This window comes from Palaemon carinicauda, chromosome 42 (assembly GCF_036898095.1).
Source record: "Palaemon carinicauda isolate YSFRI2023 chromosome 42, ASM3689809v2, whole genome shotgun sequence".
In the NCBI taxonomy this organism is placed as follows: domain Eukaryota; kingdom Metazoa; phylum Arthropoda; class Malacostraca; order Decapoda; family Palaemonidae; genus Palaemon; species Palaemon carinicauda.
In genome coordinates, this window is record NC_090766.1 from 8,952,607 (window position 1) to 8,970,229 (window position 17,623).

Sequence of the window (17,623 nt, forward strand, 5' to 3'; positions counted from 1 at the left end):
AGGGGGCACGTTGGCGAGTTTGCGCGTTGGCGCGTGGGCGAACGATGGCGCGCAGGAGAAGGAGCTCGTGGGCGCGCAGGCGTCAGAGCGTGTGGGCGCGCAGGCGTCAGAGCGTGTGGGCGCGCAGGCGACAGGGCGCGTAGGTGACTGGGCACGTGGGCGTGTTGGTGCGCGTTCCGGAGACCTCGGATGGAGTGCAGCCACAAGATGTTGAAGGGCCCGTAAGGGCAAAGCCGTAGGGCGCGTGCGTGCAGGGGGAATATCCCTAGCGTGCAGGGGGAATATCCCTAGCGCGCGGACGCGCAGAAGGGCGCTCATCAGGAACCGAAGTTCTGGCAGTGGGCGCGTGGGCGCACGATGGAGACTGCGGGCGATGGCGCGTAGGCAAGGGATGCCGAGAAGGCGAGGTCTGATGGTGAGTCGGCAATCGTGGAGGAGAGCGCTGGCGAGCAGGAGAGGAAGAAGACTTCTCCTTGGAGCCGTGATCCGAAGATCGAGGGCGAGCGATGACAAGCAGGAGAGCGCTGACGAGCAGGAGAGCGATGACGAGCAGGAGAGCGCTGGCGAGCAAGAGAGCGCTGGCGAGCAAGAGAGCGCTGACGAGCAGGAGAGCGCTGGCGAGCAGGAGAGCGCTGGCGCACAGGAGATCACTGAAGAGCAGGAGACCGAGGGCGTCCATGGCGTGTATCAGGCCGAGGGCGCGCAGAGGTCCGTTGGCGAGCAGGAGATCGTGGGCGCATAGTCTCTGGAACTGCAGGGCGAACAGGAGATCGTGGGCGTGCAGGAGAGCGCTGGCGAGATGAGACAGCAACCGGTGAGCGCTTGCGCGCAGTAGTGCGCTAGCACGCAGGTGAACATTGGCGCACAGGGGAAACCTGGCGCTTAAGGGACTTAGAGTTTATAACACAATTTTGAATAAGTATTTGTTAAAGATGGTTGTCAAAATTCATTAAGTTTCCACACATGGTTATATATTTTTGGCTTATATTAATTACACTTACATATAAGCCAGAGAAATCCTGCTTAAAAATAGTTAATTTTGGCAAACAAACCTATATAAAACTGGAGAAGTGACTTAAGATAGGGCAAAATAGACCTGTGTACTGTATGTCAACCATGTCCTGCTGCTGCCTCCGATGCCTTAGATGACCGTGGAGGTAGAAGCAGTAGGGGATTCAGCATTATGAAGCTTCATCTGTGGTGGATAATGTGGGAGGGTGGGCTGTGGCACCCTAGCAGTACCACCTGAACTCGGTTGAGTCCCTTGTTAGGCTGGAGGAACGTAGAGAGTAGAGGTCCCCTTTTTTGTTTTGTTTCATTTGTTGATGTCGGCTACCCCCCAAAATTGGGGGAAGTGCCTTGGTATATGTATGTATGTATGTATGTATGTCAAGCATGTTTGTACTTATATTCTTTTTGAAAGTTTACTGGCATGGAACAGCACCAACATTATTAAAGTAATGGGTATATTTATTTCTTACTTCCTTTGCTGAGGATGATGTATATTGCACATTAATTGGTTCTAATGAAAATAATTGCCTTTCTTCTACCACTGCCATAGCATTTTCATCTTTAATGCCTTCTAAATAGAGGGTACAGTTTTTCTGGCATAAATAGTTATGTAAATAGCAACAAGCTAAAACAACTACTGATGCCTTTTCTGGGCACAATTTTATGGTATTCTGAATAATTTGGAACCTGCTCACCAATATGCTAAAGGCATTTTCAACAATCCGACTAGCTCTCGATAACCGGAAATTGAATATTTCCTCTTCTTTTGATAGATTTGTATGGGCATAAGGTTTCATAATATTGTCCATCAATGGAAACGGGTTGTCCCCAACAAAAACATAAGGTACAACAACATTGCTGTCAGGCAGAGCCCTTGGTTCAGGGATATGCAATGCCTTCCCTTTCAGCTGTTCGGAGAATTGGGTATTTGCGAAAACGTCTCCGTCAGACACTCGACCGTTTGTCCCTACATCGACCATCATGAATTCGTAATTCGAATTGACCAGTGCCATCAAGACTAGGCTAAATGAACGTTTATAATTGTAGTAGTTGGAAAAAGACCCTCGCGGTTTAGCTATTTTGATGTGCTTGCCATCTATGGCCCCCAAACACCGAGGAAAGTTGCATAATTTTTCATATGACTCTGACTCATTCATCCATTCTTCTTCACTTTGTGGCATCTGTAAGAAGAAAAAATTCTTGTTACAAACTTTGTTTTCCCAGAGAGAGAGAGAGAGAGAGAGAGAGAGAGAGAGAGAGAGAGAGAGAGAGAGAGAGAGAGAGAGAGAGAACGTTTATTTCTTAGCCTATTAGTAATCCTGTCATTGTTGTTGATATTAATGTTATTACTGTTATTCTTGTAGTTGTTGCTGTATGTTTTTTTTTGTTATCATTAACAGCAATATCATAATAATTACCATCAGCATCATCATTATCATCATTGCTACTCTTTTTTTCTCAGGAAGTAAGTACATACAGAGACAGTTTGGCGAAAACCAACCCACAGATGTAAGAAAAGAAAGAATATTATTGAAGCTAAAAGAAATGGGCTACTAGAATTAGCTTGCAGTCATCTGAGTCAAAGTGATGATGCAAGAGATAATTAAGCAAATATTTTGGAGGCAAGACTTCTGAAAACTCAATGAGAAACGACAAATTTACGCAAAAATAAAAAAAGAGAGAGAGAGAGAGAGAGAGAGAGAGAGAGAGAGAGAGAGAGAGAGAGAGAGAGAGAGAGAGAGAGAGAGAGAGAGAGATAAATGTCATCCTCTTTGAAGGTAGCTTAGGTTTACTTCACAGACAATCAATCAAAATAAATAAGCCAAATGCCCTTTAACAAAGCAGACCACTAACACGTTTTAACAGTCATTAAGGGAATTGCTTCAACATCGTAGCAGGTCATCAACTTACAAATGTTCGGAGATATAAACACAAATCCAACACAGAAATCCTAAATCTCAGGTATTGTATCGTATCAACAGTTTGTATACTGTAATTAGATAAGGAAATACTGTCATAAAATGACAAACTTATAACAGAGTTTGTATTTTTCCTAAGATACAAACCCGAATTCTTTACTATAGGAGATATTCTAGCGCGAGCTGGAAAATATGGCAGAAAAACCTTAACAAGGTCATTAACGACCGGACAGGTAATTACCCACCTGTCAGTGGTGGGGGACCACCGGTCAGTAGCTGCTGTTTACCTTCAATCGGATTCTAGCAAGGACTATCCTAGGGGGGCAGTGATGGAGGGAAGATTTGTGTAAAGAATTCGGGTTTGTATGTTAGGAAAAATACAAACTCTGTTATAAGTTTGTCATTTGTTCCTACACTAAATACAAACCCTCATTCTTTACTATAGGAGACTTAGTCTTGAGGCCAGGGTGGCCAAGGAGTTCCCTATCCCTAGGGAAGATGGTCCTCAGACTAGACTCTTTTGAACCAACAATCTTCCGTTAATCTTCTTTCTTTGTAGATCCCCAGAATCTCAGTACGACTGAAGGTTTGTAGCTTCATGGAAACAAATGTTCCAGGATGAAGTGGGTCAGGAACATTCGACTCGGACCCCTTCAAACTTAGGATTACCCTGACCTTGCAAAGGGGAAACCTTGTGACCACGAGTATAACTTATACCCTGTGAGAGGAATCAGATGAGTATCATACCTTATTTCCATTGGCGAGTCCAGCTGAAACTGGATACAGGCTAAGATCCCCAGATGTAGGGGAGAAGGAGACGAAGAAGATCGATGTATGTCCTTCTTAAAATCTAGTGTAACCCAGAATCCTCAACCAATGGTTACTGTCCCCTGCAAGGGTGTAAGGTAGTTACAGTACCTGATGATCTGTCACAATAGGCCCTATAGAAAGGGTGTCTAGAGACCTATGTGTCACGTCGCTCAAATAGTGAGCAGTGAATGTAGATTGTCGTTTCCAGACCCCAACACTTAAGACTTGGGAGACTGAGAAATTTCTCTTAAACGCCAGAGAGGCAGCCACTCCCCTAACTTGATGGGCTCTGGGTTGCGCTGCCTCTGGGTCTCCGTGAAAAGACCTCGCAATAACTTTCTTGAGCCAGAAAGATATGGAGTTGCGAGAGATTCTCTTCTTTACCCTGTTGGTACAAGGAAGAGATGACGGAGACGTGGTCTGAAAAGTCTGGTGCGCTTCAGATATTTCTTCGACGCCCTGACTGGGCATAGTAACGACTGGACTGCATTCTGTGTTACCTTATTGAGTGTGGAAATTCTCAAAATCTCTCATCGGAAGATGAAGGATTATGAGTCTAGCCACCAAGCCCGGTACGAAGTTGCGAGACACTCGTCCCCCCCCCCTCCCATCTCTTAGAATGGGTGACGTAAGACAGACCATGTAGCTCACTGACCCTTTTAGCGGAGGACAGAGGTACGAGGAAGACGGTCTTAAGGTTGAGAGAGTAGTCTGAGGCCCTTAAGGGCTCATAGGGCAGACCCTTCAGCGAACGTAAGACACGTCTCAAGGAGATGGTCTAATCTCAACTGGGGGACAAGATCACTCCAAACCCCGAAACAACCAAGGTGATGACTTATGAGGCGGAGAGGTCAACCCCTTCTCCGTTTACAGATGAGGCTCAAGGCTACGCGATAGCCTTTAATCGCCGAGACTGAGAGAAGCTTTCCACACTGAGGTACAAAAGGAAGTCTGGGAATTACTGATCCTTCCTTTTGAGAAACCAATTGCTCCACATTGTCGCTGTTGTAGTGCTGTTGTAGCGGTTAAGAAATCCATTATCATAGCCCCAGCAGTTTAGGTTTGACAAGTCCTCGTGGCTCGTAAGGTAGTCGACTGTATCAGACCACGTGTCGAGCCAGAAGGGACAGTGAAGTCGCTTCCCTTGCCGAGGCTTCTGTGACTGAGAAGAGCCTGGAAGAGTAGAGTGTCTCTTCGAGAATTAACCTGGTGTGAGCCTCGCCGTGAGGGGATCCAAGATCAGAGGAGAAGGTTGCCGTCTCTGATCTCGGAGAACCGACCAGGTTTAAAGGTCGCTCAAGAAAAGCAGAGGCAAGGGACAGTGTCATAACACTAGCCGTTAGGACAATGTCCTAGAGGCTAACCATATATGGTCAACGACCAAGCCTCCTCACCATCCCAGCTAGAACCAGGGAAGCCCAGGCAGTGGCTGCTGAAGACTCAGCAGAGAGATCTATAGGCTGCCCCCAAAACCCCCAAACCTTAGCTTACAAGGATGGTAAGGTTGTAGGCACTGATGGCACTAACGAGTCTGGGTGGGACTCGAACCCCAGACTGTCACTACATAGCCTGTCTATGGCTGGAGAGTCAAAGGGTCGAGGAGACATAAGTAAATCGCCGAGGCATGAGATATAACCCATAGTTCTTAGAGTCCTTAAGTAGGAGGATTCTAAGTCCCTTGACAACAGCTCTCCTGGGGAATCCTCCGGCTGCGATAATTCCTTGCGTGTTATTACAGGAAAAAGTGGAGACGCGAGTAGCAGAAAAACCTTATATCTTACCCCTTGTACTTTCTTATCGGAAGGGGAAGAATGGTAGAAGTTGGAGTGGTTGAAGGTAATGGCGAATACCGTTGACGAGAGTCGGAAGGCTCTGTCATAAGAGTAAAACTCTTAATGACGATGGTCGCGTGCATAGCACTAATTGTGTGCGTGCACGGACACTCTGTGCTAATTGTTACGAGAACCTGACTACTCAGCATAACTGAAACCTGAAGGTTCCAAGTCGTGTGAACTCGAAAGTCCAACGCGACAGAGGCCCGAAGGACTCCTAAAGTCATGAGAGCCCGTAGGATAAACATGACGAAAGTTTAAAGGTTCCCGATCACACCCGCCGAAAGGGTGATCGTCACGAGACCCCGAGGGGCCAGTGTGAGGGGAACCAGTAGGTTTAAAAAGACGTCTCCTTACAGCACGAGAGGAAGAACGTCAGGGATGAAAATAACTCCTCCGCAGGGTAGATTGTTCTCCCGAAGGAGAATGTCGTCTAATACAAGGCTCTCGCTCCGCCCCTGGAGGAGGAACAAAAGCGTAAGAGGGAGGAGCATGGATCAGCCAACTCCTACAAGTTTCCTTCTCATGAGTGGTAGGAAGGCTCTACCGAAGGAGATCACCTAAAACAAGCTTTCTCCCTGCTCTATGGGGAAAAGCGTAGGTATAGTAACTTCTCTCTCTCAAACGAGGGAGAAGTCCACCCGAAGGAGGATATAACCACGGACAAGATTTCTCCCCTCTCTATGGGGAAAAGCGTAGGTGTAATAATTTCTCTCTCGCGAACGAGGGAGAGGTCCTCCCGAAGGAGGACATCGCCTAAGGTAAACTTTCTCCCAGTTCTATGGGAAAAATGCATAGGCGTGATGATCTCTCTTTCGCGAACGAGAGAGAAGTTCTCCCGAAGGAGGGCATCATTTAAGACAAGTTTTCTCCTAGTTCTAAGGAAAAAACGTAGGCGTAAAAATCTCCCTCTCATGTAAAAAACTCCCTCTCGTGAACGAGAAAGGAGTCCTCCCAAAAGGGGACCTGGCTTAAGACAAGCTTTCTCCCAGTTCTATGGGAAAAAAGCATAGGCTTAATAATCTCTCTCTCGCGAACGAGAGAAAAGATCTTCTGAAGGAGGGCATCACCTAAGGAAAGTTTTCTCCCAGCCTTACGGAAAAAACCTAGCCGTAATAATCTCCTCTCGTGGACGAGAGAGAAGTCCTCCCGATGAAGGACATCGCCTGAGCCAAGCATACTCCCAGGGAGAAGTTCGCCCCGAAGGAGGAACAAGCCGTAGACTTGCTTTTCCCCAGCTCCAGGGAAGAAAGCACAGTCTTCAAGGACGAAATAGCAGAGGTATAACTCATTGAGCTGTTCGCAACTCCTTACGAAGGAGGGAAGGTTGCTGACTGGCTGAAGTGGGGAAGCTTTCCTTCGGAAGGGGGATGGATCTCTTACGCAGTCCAATTCCGAGGAGGGTTATCCCTCCCTCGTAAGGGAAGGATCTCTAATCCCAGGAGGCGAACCTCCTGTCAGCAATCTAAGTTTCCCAATAAGTTGATCTTGCAGGTTGACAACGAGCGTTACCTCGTAACATGGGCAGCTCATGAGCTGCCACATGAAGCGCAGGATAACGAACGGAGCGGCCGAAGTCCTCGGCATCGCGTTCTATGTCACTGCTATCTGGGTGTTTTCTTTTAGCCTCTCTAACACGTTTCCCCTTTCCCTTCTGCTCTCAACCGAAGAGAAGAAGGGCCGAACCTCTGCATCTTCTTTCAAGGTTTCCGAGAGACTCGAAATCCTTAACTCATTAGGGGGCAAAGGAATTAGGGAGGTTGTCCTGTCTGAAACACGGGAGCGAGGGATTGACCCCGCGAGTGTATGACCGGAGATTTGCGTGTGTAGTGCTAATTGTGTGCACACACCTGCGTAACTGGGGTCTGAAGACTCTGCCATAAGAGTAAAACTCTTGATTGTCATGGGCGCAGTGTTGGATAGGCGTACCCGAACACTCCGCGAGACAAGAGTCCGAAAACTCTCTGACCTAAGAGTAACACTCTTAAAGACTTGTGTCACGAGAACCCGAAGGTTCAGCGTGATCGTGCGTGCCCCTAGAGGTTGTGTTGCGAGAACCCGAAGGTTCAGCGTGATCATGCGTGCCCCTAGAGGTTGTGTCGCGAGAACCCGAAGAGCTAGAGCAACGGGAAAACGTTAATCTCCCTTGTCACGAGACACCGAAGTGTCAACAAGACTAAAATGCACGAGAGCCCGAGGTTTCAGCAACTCGCTGTGAGAAAACGAAGGGATAGCGTACCAGAAAACCGAAGTTTCCTTGTCACGAGACCCCAAAGGGTCAGAGATCGAGAATTCAAAGGCGAGAGCGATCTCTGTGAAGATAAAGAGTAAAGCAAGGAGAAGCGCTCTATCTGACTTTTTCTAGAGTGGACGGAGACCCTCAAAATATTATGCAAAGAAGAGGGTTCGAGTTTAGGACGTGCTTTGCCCTTGGCCGCGCTGCTGGTTTCTTAGATGATCCCTCGCACGACGACGGCAGTGAGGCAGAACGATGACGAGAGGGATCGTTCTTCTCAGGTTTGTGGCACGAGTGTAAATAATCTTGAGGCAAGAAGTCTCGGGGAGAGACAGAAGGCGAGAAAGAGCGAGAATGATAATGTCTCTTCCTATTTCGCCTGTCTCTTCAGTGAGAATATCTAGGTGAAGGCGTAAACGGGCGTGCGGGAGAGTGATCTCGCACGTATGTGCCAGCCGTAGGGCGCGTGCGTGCAGGAGAAAATTTCCCGCATATTGGAATCAAATGGGGCGTGCGCGCATATCTTTGCGGATGCGGGAGAAGGCTGGCGCGTTGGAAAGCGCTGGCCTGTTGGTAAGCGCTAGCGCGATGATAAGCGCTGGCGCGTTGGTAAGGGTTGGCGCGCGGGAGAAGGCAGCATGGCTGATTTGTCAGAAGTCCTTTTAGCAGTAGAAATTTGACGCGCAGGTTTTACCTGGCGCGTAGGATGGTGCGCAGTATGGCGGGCAGGAGAGTGAGGTGTTGGGCACATATGCACACGTGCAGGACAATGTTGGCGCACGGGAGTGCATAGGAGAGCACTGGCGCGCAGGAGAGCGCCATTGAGCAGAAGATTGGTGGCGCGCAGGAGAGCACATGGCGCGTGATGGAGCTATGCTCTTGTTGGAGCGTATGCGCATGTTGGCGCATAAGCTCTTGATGCCCTATGATAGGGTAAGGAGGAAGCACTCTTAAGTTTGTGACGAGAGCGCTTAGTCTTGCGGCGAGACATCACGTGAAGAGACAGAAGGCGAGGAAGAGCAAGAACGATTATGTCTCTTCCTATGTCGCCTGAGACACCGGAGAGAACGACTGGGCAAAGGAGAGCGAGCTCTCCTTTTCCTCTTCTCTCTCTCCCTCCTAGCCTCCGAAGAGGGAAGGACAATGAAGTGGAGGAGGAGGAGGAGGAGGTACTGCGAAGACCACTTCTACATACTTGGCAGGGGGACCCATCCTCCGCAGGGTAGCAGAACACCCATGACCTCCGTAACGGGGCATAGTGAAAGAGGATCCACATTCAGCGGTGATATAAAGGCGCCATAAACACTTCCTCAAAATAGAGGACATCATCTAACAAAGAAAAAGAAAAAGGATTAATCAAAAAAGAAAGGCTAGTCTGCCAGGCAAATAAAGCAGGAGCAGTGGTGTTACCACTGCGACGGATAGAATTCGATTGAGGGTAAACAGCAGCTACCGACCGGCGGTCCCCCACCACTGACAGGTGGGTAATTACCTGTCCGGTCGTTAACGTGATGCCACAGCGCAACTATGAGGGTCATCGAGAGATTGACCGATATTCTGGTCTTGTTGAGTACCCTCCTCATCAGATAGAACGGGGGAAAGGCGTATACGTCGATGTTGTCCCACCATTGTTGAAAGGCATCTTGCCAGAGTGCCTTGGGATCCGGGACTGGGGAGCAGTACAGCGGGAGCTTGAAGTTCAGCGCTGTAGCGAACAGATCCACAGTCGGGGAACCCCACAAAGTCAGGACTTTGTTGGCTACTAGATGATCCAAAGACCACTCGGTACTCACTATCTGAGACGCTCTGCTCAGATTGTCGGCGAGCACATTCCTCTTGCCTGGAATGAAGCGAGCCTATAGTGGAATCAATTGGACTTCGGTCCATCTCAGTATCTCTACTGCGAGATGGGATAGCTGCTCTGAAAAGGTACCTCCCTGCTTGTTGATCTAAGCCACTACTGTGGTGTTGTCGCTCATCACCACCACAGAGTGACCCGCCAGGTATTGTTGGAACTGTTGAAGGGTCAGGAGTACGGCCTTCATTTCTAGCAGATTTATATGGAGGCACTTTTCTGATTCTGACCACAGGCCTGAGGTCCTGTGGTGCAGAACGTGGGCCCCCCACCCTTTCTTTGAAGCGTCCGAAAACAGCATCAAATCCGGTGGAGGACAAGAAGATCCACTCCCTTTCGTAGGTTCTCGTCTGTCACCCACCACTGAAGATCCGTCTGTTCCGCAGGACCCATCGGGATCATGACGTCCGGGGAATCGTGTCCTTGATTCCACCGGGACTTGAGTCGCCATTGAAGAGATCTCATTCTGAGGCAACCGTTGGGAACTAGACGGGCCAGGGATGAGAGGTGACCGAGGAGACGTAACCACGATTGGGCTGGGAGTTCATCTCGTCTGAGGAAAGGACTCGCGACCCTCCTCAGCCTTGCTATCCTGTCGTCTGACGGGAAGGCTTTGTGGAGATTGGTGTCTATTATCATGCCTAGATATACCAGTCTTTGAGTAGGAAGCAGAGAAGACTTCTCGAGATTTACCATGATCCCTAGATCTTGGCAAAGTCCCAGAAGTTTGTCTCGGTGTCGAAGAAGGGCTGACTCCGAGTCTGCTAGGATCAGCCAGTCGTCCAGATAACGGAGGAGACGGATGCTGATCCTGTGTGCCCACGATGATATAAGGGTGAACACTCTGGTGAAAACCTGAGGTGCTGTGGAGAGACCGAAACAGCACCTTGAACTGGTAGATCTTGTTGTCTAGGCAGAATCTTAAGTACTTCCTTGAAGACGGATGGACTGGGATCTGGAAGTAAGCATCCTTCAGATACAGTGTACACATGGAATCTTGCGGTCTCACTGCAAGTCTGACCATGTCTGCCGTCTCCATGCTGAACGGGGTCTGCTTGACAAACCTGTTCAGAGCTGAGAGGTCGATGACTGGTCACCAGCCTCCAAACGCCTTCTTTACAAGAAAGAGTCGACTGAAGAAGCCTGGGGACCCGTCGACGACCTCTTGGAGAGCGCCCTTCTTTAACATGGTCTCGACTTCTGCCCGAAGGGCTTGCCCACTTGCCGATCCCATAGCAAGGGAGCTCAACGACACTGGATCCACTGTCAGGGGAGGTAGAGATGTTATGAACGTTACGCGATATCCTTGACTGATTCCGGAAATCGTCCAGGAATCGGCCCCCGAGTTGCTGCCACCTGCTTGCGCAACTTTGTAGGCATCCCCCCACTGGCCACTCCCTCAAGGATTTTTTTTTCCCCTTGAGGACTTTTTGCCTTTCTTGTCCTTGACAGGGAAGGGCTTTGACACCGTTGTCTTCGCTGCCGTTGCCGGTTTCGTAGACTTGGTAGGGCGTGGTTGCTGGGTTGTTGGAGGTTTATAGGGCTTAGATTGTAAAGCCCTATGTAGGAGAGAGTCCTGGTTGGACTTCCTCCACCTCTCAGCTGCTTGCTCCACGTCCTTAGGCTCAAACAGATTTCTCCCCAAAATGGAAGAATGTCTGAGCCTGTTGATCTCGGTGCTGGGGACTTTCCGGTGGAATCTCTCAGACACCGCATCTCGAAGCTTCAAGATGGTATTATCCCACAAGTTCAAGACTTGGTGGGCTAGAAACTCAATGGTACGAGTGCCTAAGAGTAGAAAGGTCTCCATGGCTCTCCTGGTTCTCTTCCTTGGACAGGTCCTCAGATCGTAACAGGATGCCCAGAGACCCTAGCCAGATGTCCAGCCACGAAGTTGCCTGCATGGCACACTTCGCCACCTTCTCCTGGCTGAGGATCTCCGTAGCCGAGAAAGACACTTGCCGGGTGGAGAGTCTCTCAAGAGGGACTCACCTGGTAAGCTCTTCCAAGGAATGGTGCAAAGGAAGAGCTAAAGAAGTCTCCTCCATGATGTCGAAGTACCTCCTCTGATGGACACGAGGAGGCGGGAGGAGTTTGTTACCGGCTGGAGGAGGCAAGCTCGGAGAGCTGGCCCTCGACCTTATCCCTGGCACTCTTAACCCCTTGGGACCAAGGCAAAGCCGCACTGGCCCTAGAGGGTTTCTGAGTACCAAAGACTCGGTCCAGGACCGTGTCCTTGCCCTCACGAGGAGGAATCTCTGGGTCCGAGAACCCATTGAGATGCCTCATAAGGGTCAGAACCTGCCAGAACGCGTGTTCTGACTCCTGAAGCTCTCCTCCTGAAGGGCTGGCAGCGAAGTCTCCTGTCCCTGAAGGCTCTTCTCGGGGGGACTCGTGGACATTCTCCGAGAGCTTGGCTAGCTCTGGTCTAATCCTTGAGGATGATTTCGGAATTGTCTTGGAGTCCTTCGACTCTCTCCTGGGAGGGATACAGAACTCCAGCAGTGATGGTGGGAGGCTCTTCTCCACCCTTACCCGAGAAGACTTCTCTGCACGAGGTGGGGTTTCCCTCATTGGTGCGATGGGGGAACGCCTCACCTCACGGGACTCCCCTGAGGACGGAAAATCTTCGTCCGAAGGGGAGGGAGAAAAAGTCTGAGGGGGGAGGAGGCCTTCCTCAAAGACTTCCGAGGAGTCAACTTCGCCCTTGGAGAAGTTACCACGTCCGCTACTCCTCTCTTACTCTTCAGGGGAGTCGAAACTGCCACTGATTTGTGTCCCAGTTCAGAGAGAACAGGCTTAAAAGCCTGTACGACCGCTCTGACAGGGACCCAAACCAGGGCTGCCGACTGACAGCTGCGCTATCAGATACTCCCTCTGGAGGGAAGGGGATCGTTCGATCCCTAGGAGAAGTTACCAAAGCAGGGTCGGCCTGAAAAGAAGAAGGCAAGTTCCTGGACCAATCCGGAGATCTCCCTCCCTCCAGCGAGAGCGCTGTTCTGCGCTTGTGGGGGGGGGAAGCGATGACGATGACCTAGCCGCGCGTCGTCCAGTAGCCTTGCGCGTGGGATCGCGCTGGTGGTCGCGCGATGGGATTCTACCTAAATCGCTTGCGGGCAATTGCTCGCGGGCGAGCGCTGGTGCGCAGGTGAGGGCACACATTGGCGCGTGGGCGAGCGATGGCGTGCAGGTGAGGGCGCGCGTGGGCGATCGATGGCGCGCAGGGGCGCGTTCTGGTGACAGCAGCGGGCGCGCAGCAAGCTGAATAAGCGCCTGCACACGCAGGCGCACAGGATCACGCTGAGCCCGTGAGGGCGATAACGTTGGGCGCGCGCAGAGGAAATATCCCTTGCGCGTGGGCGCGCATGAGGGCGCACATCCAAAATAGCAACAGGAGGGCGCGCAGGACACGCGATGGAGACTGCGTGCGATGGCGCGTAGGTGAAGGATGGCGAATGCTGGCGAGCAGGGGAAGAGATTATCTTCCCCTTTGCGCCCAGATCCGAAGATCGTGGGCGCACAGGAGATCGTTGGCGCGCAGGCAAGTGCTGGGGCGCAGGAGATCATGGGCGCGCATCAGGATGAGGGCGCGCAGCGGCATGCTGGCGGGCAGGAGAGCGTTGGCACACAGGTGAGCGCTGGAGCGCAGAAGAGCGCTGGCGCGCTCTAACAAAATCTGGAACTGGTGAGCGCTTGCGTGCAATTGCGCGCTGACGCGTAGGAGATCGATGGCACGTAAGGGACTTAGTCTCAATTAGAGAAAGTCCCTTGTGCCCGTTTGAAAACAGGATTCGTAGGCGCCCACAGCGCATCAGCGGCCAGGAACGGCGACGGCAGGTCAGCGGGTCTGGCGGGTGGAAGGTCGGCGTGTCCTTTGCAAGGACGACCTTCCACCGAAGGAGATCGCGAACGATCTGCGGAGAGGTCCAAGGATGTAGCTGACAGGGTCAGTGAACGACGACAAGGTTCCTCTGCGGCAGACTGCGGGGATGACGAGCCGAAGAGGCGCCTCCTAACACCCTTCTGAGGCAAAGGAAGTCCTCTACGGCAAAGAGGAAGGCGGACTTTGCGCCTTATACGCCCTCTGGGGGCCGTGGGGTCAGCAGGCTGACCAGCAGTTCTCTGAAGAGGAGTCTCTGTCAGTGAACTCCCCCGAGGGGGAGAATCACCTGCAGGAGAGACCGTTGGACTTAGTTCCTCCCTCGAAGGATGTTTGGAGGAGGGGAACTAAGCCTTCAGCTACATCGGCAACATCAGGAGCAGAGGTTTGATATAACTCATCAGAAGCCTCTGCCACAACAACGTCGACGATAGACAGAGGATCGACCTCTGCTAAAGTCGGCGATTGTTTGACAGCTGCTCCCAATTTGATCATGTCAAACAAGGCTTCCTTGGAGGGCGAACCCTCAAGCCCCAAGGAAGCCCAAAGCTGCAACAAATCATGATTAGTTACATTAACATGAGAATTAATATCCTCCCCCAGGGGAGAAGGAGGAGCTGCCTCGCTATGGGAGGCAACTCCCTCTCCCAAACCCCGAGATCGGTCAACAGAACTGCTGCCTACGCTACCACTCGACAGTTTCTCGGAAGAAACCGATCGAGTGGGAGCTTTGGAGGAGGTTTGGGGCACGGAAGAAGAGCCCTTTGGATTTTCTCCTTTCAAAGAAATCTTCGAAAAAGAAATATCCATTTTGGATTTCTTCTTCCGGCGCTGGAAAAACCTCTCCCACTGGGAGATAGACCACTCCCTACACTCACCACATATGTTACTCTTATCACACCGTTGGCCCCTACAGTAAGGACACAAGGTGTGTGGGTCCGTTTCGACCGCCGACATATAAGTTCCACAAGGGCGGTCAGGTAAACCAGGACACTTACGCATCGCAGAGGCCAACTTCACAAGCACTCAGTCAAAGAAAAAGCAAACAAAAGATCAGATAATGGCTGTCAGAGAAGGCGAGGGTGACAGCAAACACGGCCGTCTAGTACCCGAGCCGAGAGCAAAGTGAGCCCAGCACAGGTGTGTGTGATGGGGGGGGGGGGGAGTAAGCAAGCTACCCTCCCTAAACCCCCGCTAACTAGCGGTGGGGTAGTAAACCCTCGTTAAGATTCTAATGGCTCGTCATTTTAGCTACGCCGAAAGTAATTACCCACATTAAATAGCGTGGTTTGTATTTCAGTTACGGAACAAATTAATGTTCAAAATATCACTGGGGGCAACATACCTACACCAGTTAATCTTATGGGGCTTTTTAACGATCCCCAATATCGATTGTAAATTAATGAAGCATTCTTATCATTATTATTACTAGCTAAGCTACAACCCTAGTTGGAAAAGCAAGATGCTATAAGCCAAAGGGCTCCAACTGGGAAAAATAGCCCAGTAAGGAAAGGAAATAAATAAATAATATAAGTAATGAACAACTGAAATAAAACATTTTAAAAACATTAACAACATTAAAACAGTTATTTCATATATATAACTATAAAAAGACTTATGTAAGCCTGTTCAACACAAAAACATTAGATGCAAGTTTGAACTTTTGAAGTTCTACTGATTATTAACAATAGGTCTATTATTATTGCTTCGTGAAAAGATTAGGCCTTAATGAATTACTGTAGATGTTTCTGAATAAGAATTTCATATTTTCTGTGTTATATGGCAAGCAGTTTTGTTACATGTAACCTATTGTATTGTATCATTATCTAAAGATCTTTTTTTTTCTTTTCCTAGGCGAAGGAAACATTGACTAAAAATGGCACAATGAGAGTGGAGTTATGCTACATTTCAGATTCATTTGCCATTTCTATTATCTAAAAAAAAATCCTCTTGTCTACCACAACTCTATTTAATATCATTACAAGAATTTCATGTGTTTCATTTGTGCCTTATACTAAACCACATTTGTAATAAATAATTATTCATATATATGTATACATATATATATATATATATATATATATATATATATATATATATATATATATATATATATGTATATACTGTATATATATATATATAATATATATATATATATATATATATATATATATATATATATATATATATATAAACATACATGGCTTGTAGGTTAAGAGGGAAAGTTTAGGTTAGGCGTTCTTGTGTAGAGATTTTGCAGAACGACAGACACGGCTTACGAATGCCTACAAAATGTGAATGAAATTCCCATTTTCTATGCATGAGGAAAACCTGGTCTATCATTACACAAAGGCTACAAATATACATTGCACAACATGTTTATATCTATATTCTGCATTCATAAAAATATATAAATAATGAACTATTACTGAAAGCGTAAAATATGAAAACCAGATGCATTCTATACAGTAAAACTTTACCGCATTCTTACCTTAATGTTGTCTTTGAGCACCTCTATTATCGCACTGCATGTCTCTTGTATAATTTTGCCAAGACACTGCGCAGATATGCAGGTGGTAAATTTCAGGTCTTCAAAAGTCTGTCCTGTGGCGAGGAACTGCAGGGTGCTCGAAAGTCTCTGAGACGGCGGTATGGCCTCTCTCATATTGGTATTCCGTTTTGCAATGTATGGCGTTACTAATCCCAATAACTCGGAGAACGTTTCATTATCCATCCTTAAAACGTTTTTATAATCCCCTGGCGATGACAGCACAAGTTCCTTCGATAATGTCTCTTGTGAAACCGTCCGCCTTTTCTTGAGCCAGTCGTTCACCCACGTCTTTCTTTTTCTTTTAACCTTTACGGTGTCGCATTCTAAAGCGATAATTATCGCTGCACAAGCGAGTTTCTTGTTCATGTTCGTAAATTAGGAATATACATAAGAAATAAGGCTTCGTATGATTAAATATGATGCTGGACTAGCAGGCTGGATCGTATATGGCCCGCTTGAGGTAAGGGCTAAACAAAACATGCAAATTTTGATTAATTGAGGTAACGCCCTTCTATTATAACATATGGGGAATAAAGAGGGGGTTGATTACTCACTGAAATACCACTATTTTCTTAAAATTAACGTGAAATATAGACAATCACTTCACTTTTCCAATTCAAACGGAGGAGTGAACACATGCCAAGCTGTAAACACAAAACGTAAACAAAAGGTTTGAACAAATGGCTCCCTGACTTCATACGCTACAAAGGAGTGTATAATTTCGATTAATCTCGGGAGTACGTGAACATTAATGAAAATTTAATTAAAAATAAAGTTAAAGGATCACAAAACATGAAAAAAAAAATATTAAAAAGGCTTCTTAACCTAACACAAAACATAAATAAAAGTTTTGAGCAAATGGCTCCCCGACTTCATACGCAACAAAGGAGTGTATAACCTCGATTAATCTCCAGAGCGCGTGAACATTAATGAAAATTTAACTCAAAATAAAGGTAAAGGACCACAAAACATGAAAAAAAAGTATTAAAAGAGCTTCTTATTAAATAAATATTATATTATATATAATAAAATCCCCTCCATCCACCGTAAAATGAAACTCTGGTATTTACCATTCCTGGCCACATCCATTTCTTTTTTCTTATGTGGGTAGAATATTATTTATTTTACTTTGTTCTTGTAACCATGTTGCTCTTTTTCTGTCTCTTACATACAATGTGAACATGTGGTAGATAGAGAATGTGTTGGGTGTTATACCAAAAAAATATAATGACAATTTTGGAAAAATGTAAGATGCCAAGTGTCCTATAAAGAGCAAACAAACACTAGTACACGAAAATGTTAGATGGTATAATAGTGAGCTATCAAATGCAAAAAGACAGACGTAAGATGGAAGGTAGATGGAAAAGAGCCAAATCCTCACAAGCCAGAACACTATATAATAAGGCCAGAAATGACTATAACATCCTGTTAGAAAAAAAATTCTACAACGACGAAAGTAAAAAAACTAATAACATGAGGGAGTTTCACAAAAACATAGATGATTTGATGGGATTAAAGAAAAGATATGT

At 47.8% G+C, this 17,623-nt stretch overlaps 1 protein-coding gene across 1 annotated transcript; it reads right to left on the reverse strand.

Annotated features, from left to right (window-relative positions):
• Positions 1–920: 920 nt before the first annotated feature.
• On the reverse strand, positions 921–16,738 carry LOC137633300 (uncharacterized). Its single transcript, XM_068365523.1, has 2 exons — positions 16,035–16,738; positions 921–2,192 (listed from the first exon to the last, which is right to left on the reverse strand). Exons 1-2 carry the CDS (start codon positions 16,458–16,460, stop codon positions 1,425–1,427), a joined length of 1,194 nt encoding a protein of 397 aa, XP_068221624.1. The 5' UTR covers positions 16,461–16,738; the 3' UTR covers positions 921–1,424.
• Positions 16,739–17,623: the final 885 nt, after the last annotated feature.

Bases quoted from the DNA above. Each gene is read 5' to 3' on its own strand.
- LOC137633300 (XM_068365523.1), bottom strand. From the start codon at position 16,460: ATGAACAAGAAACTCGCTTGTGCAGCGATAATTATCGCTTTAGAATGC. The intron at 2,193-16,034 runs GTAAGAATGCGG...TTCTTCTTACAG, and splicing joins TGCTCAAAGACAACATTAAG to ATGCCACAAAGTGAAGAAGA.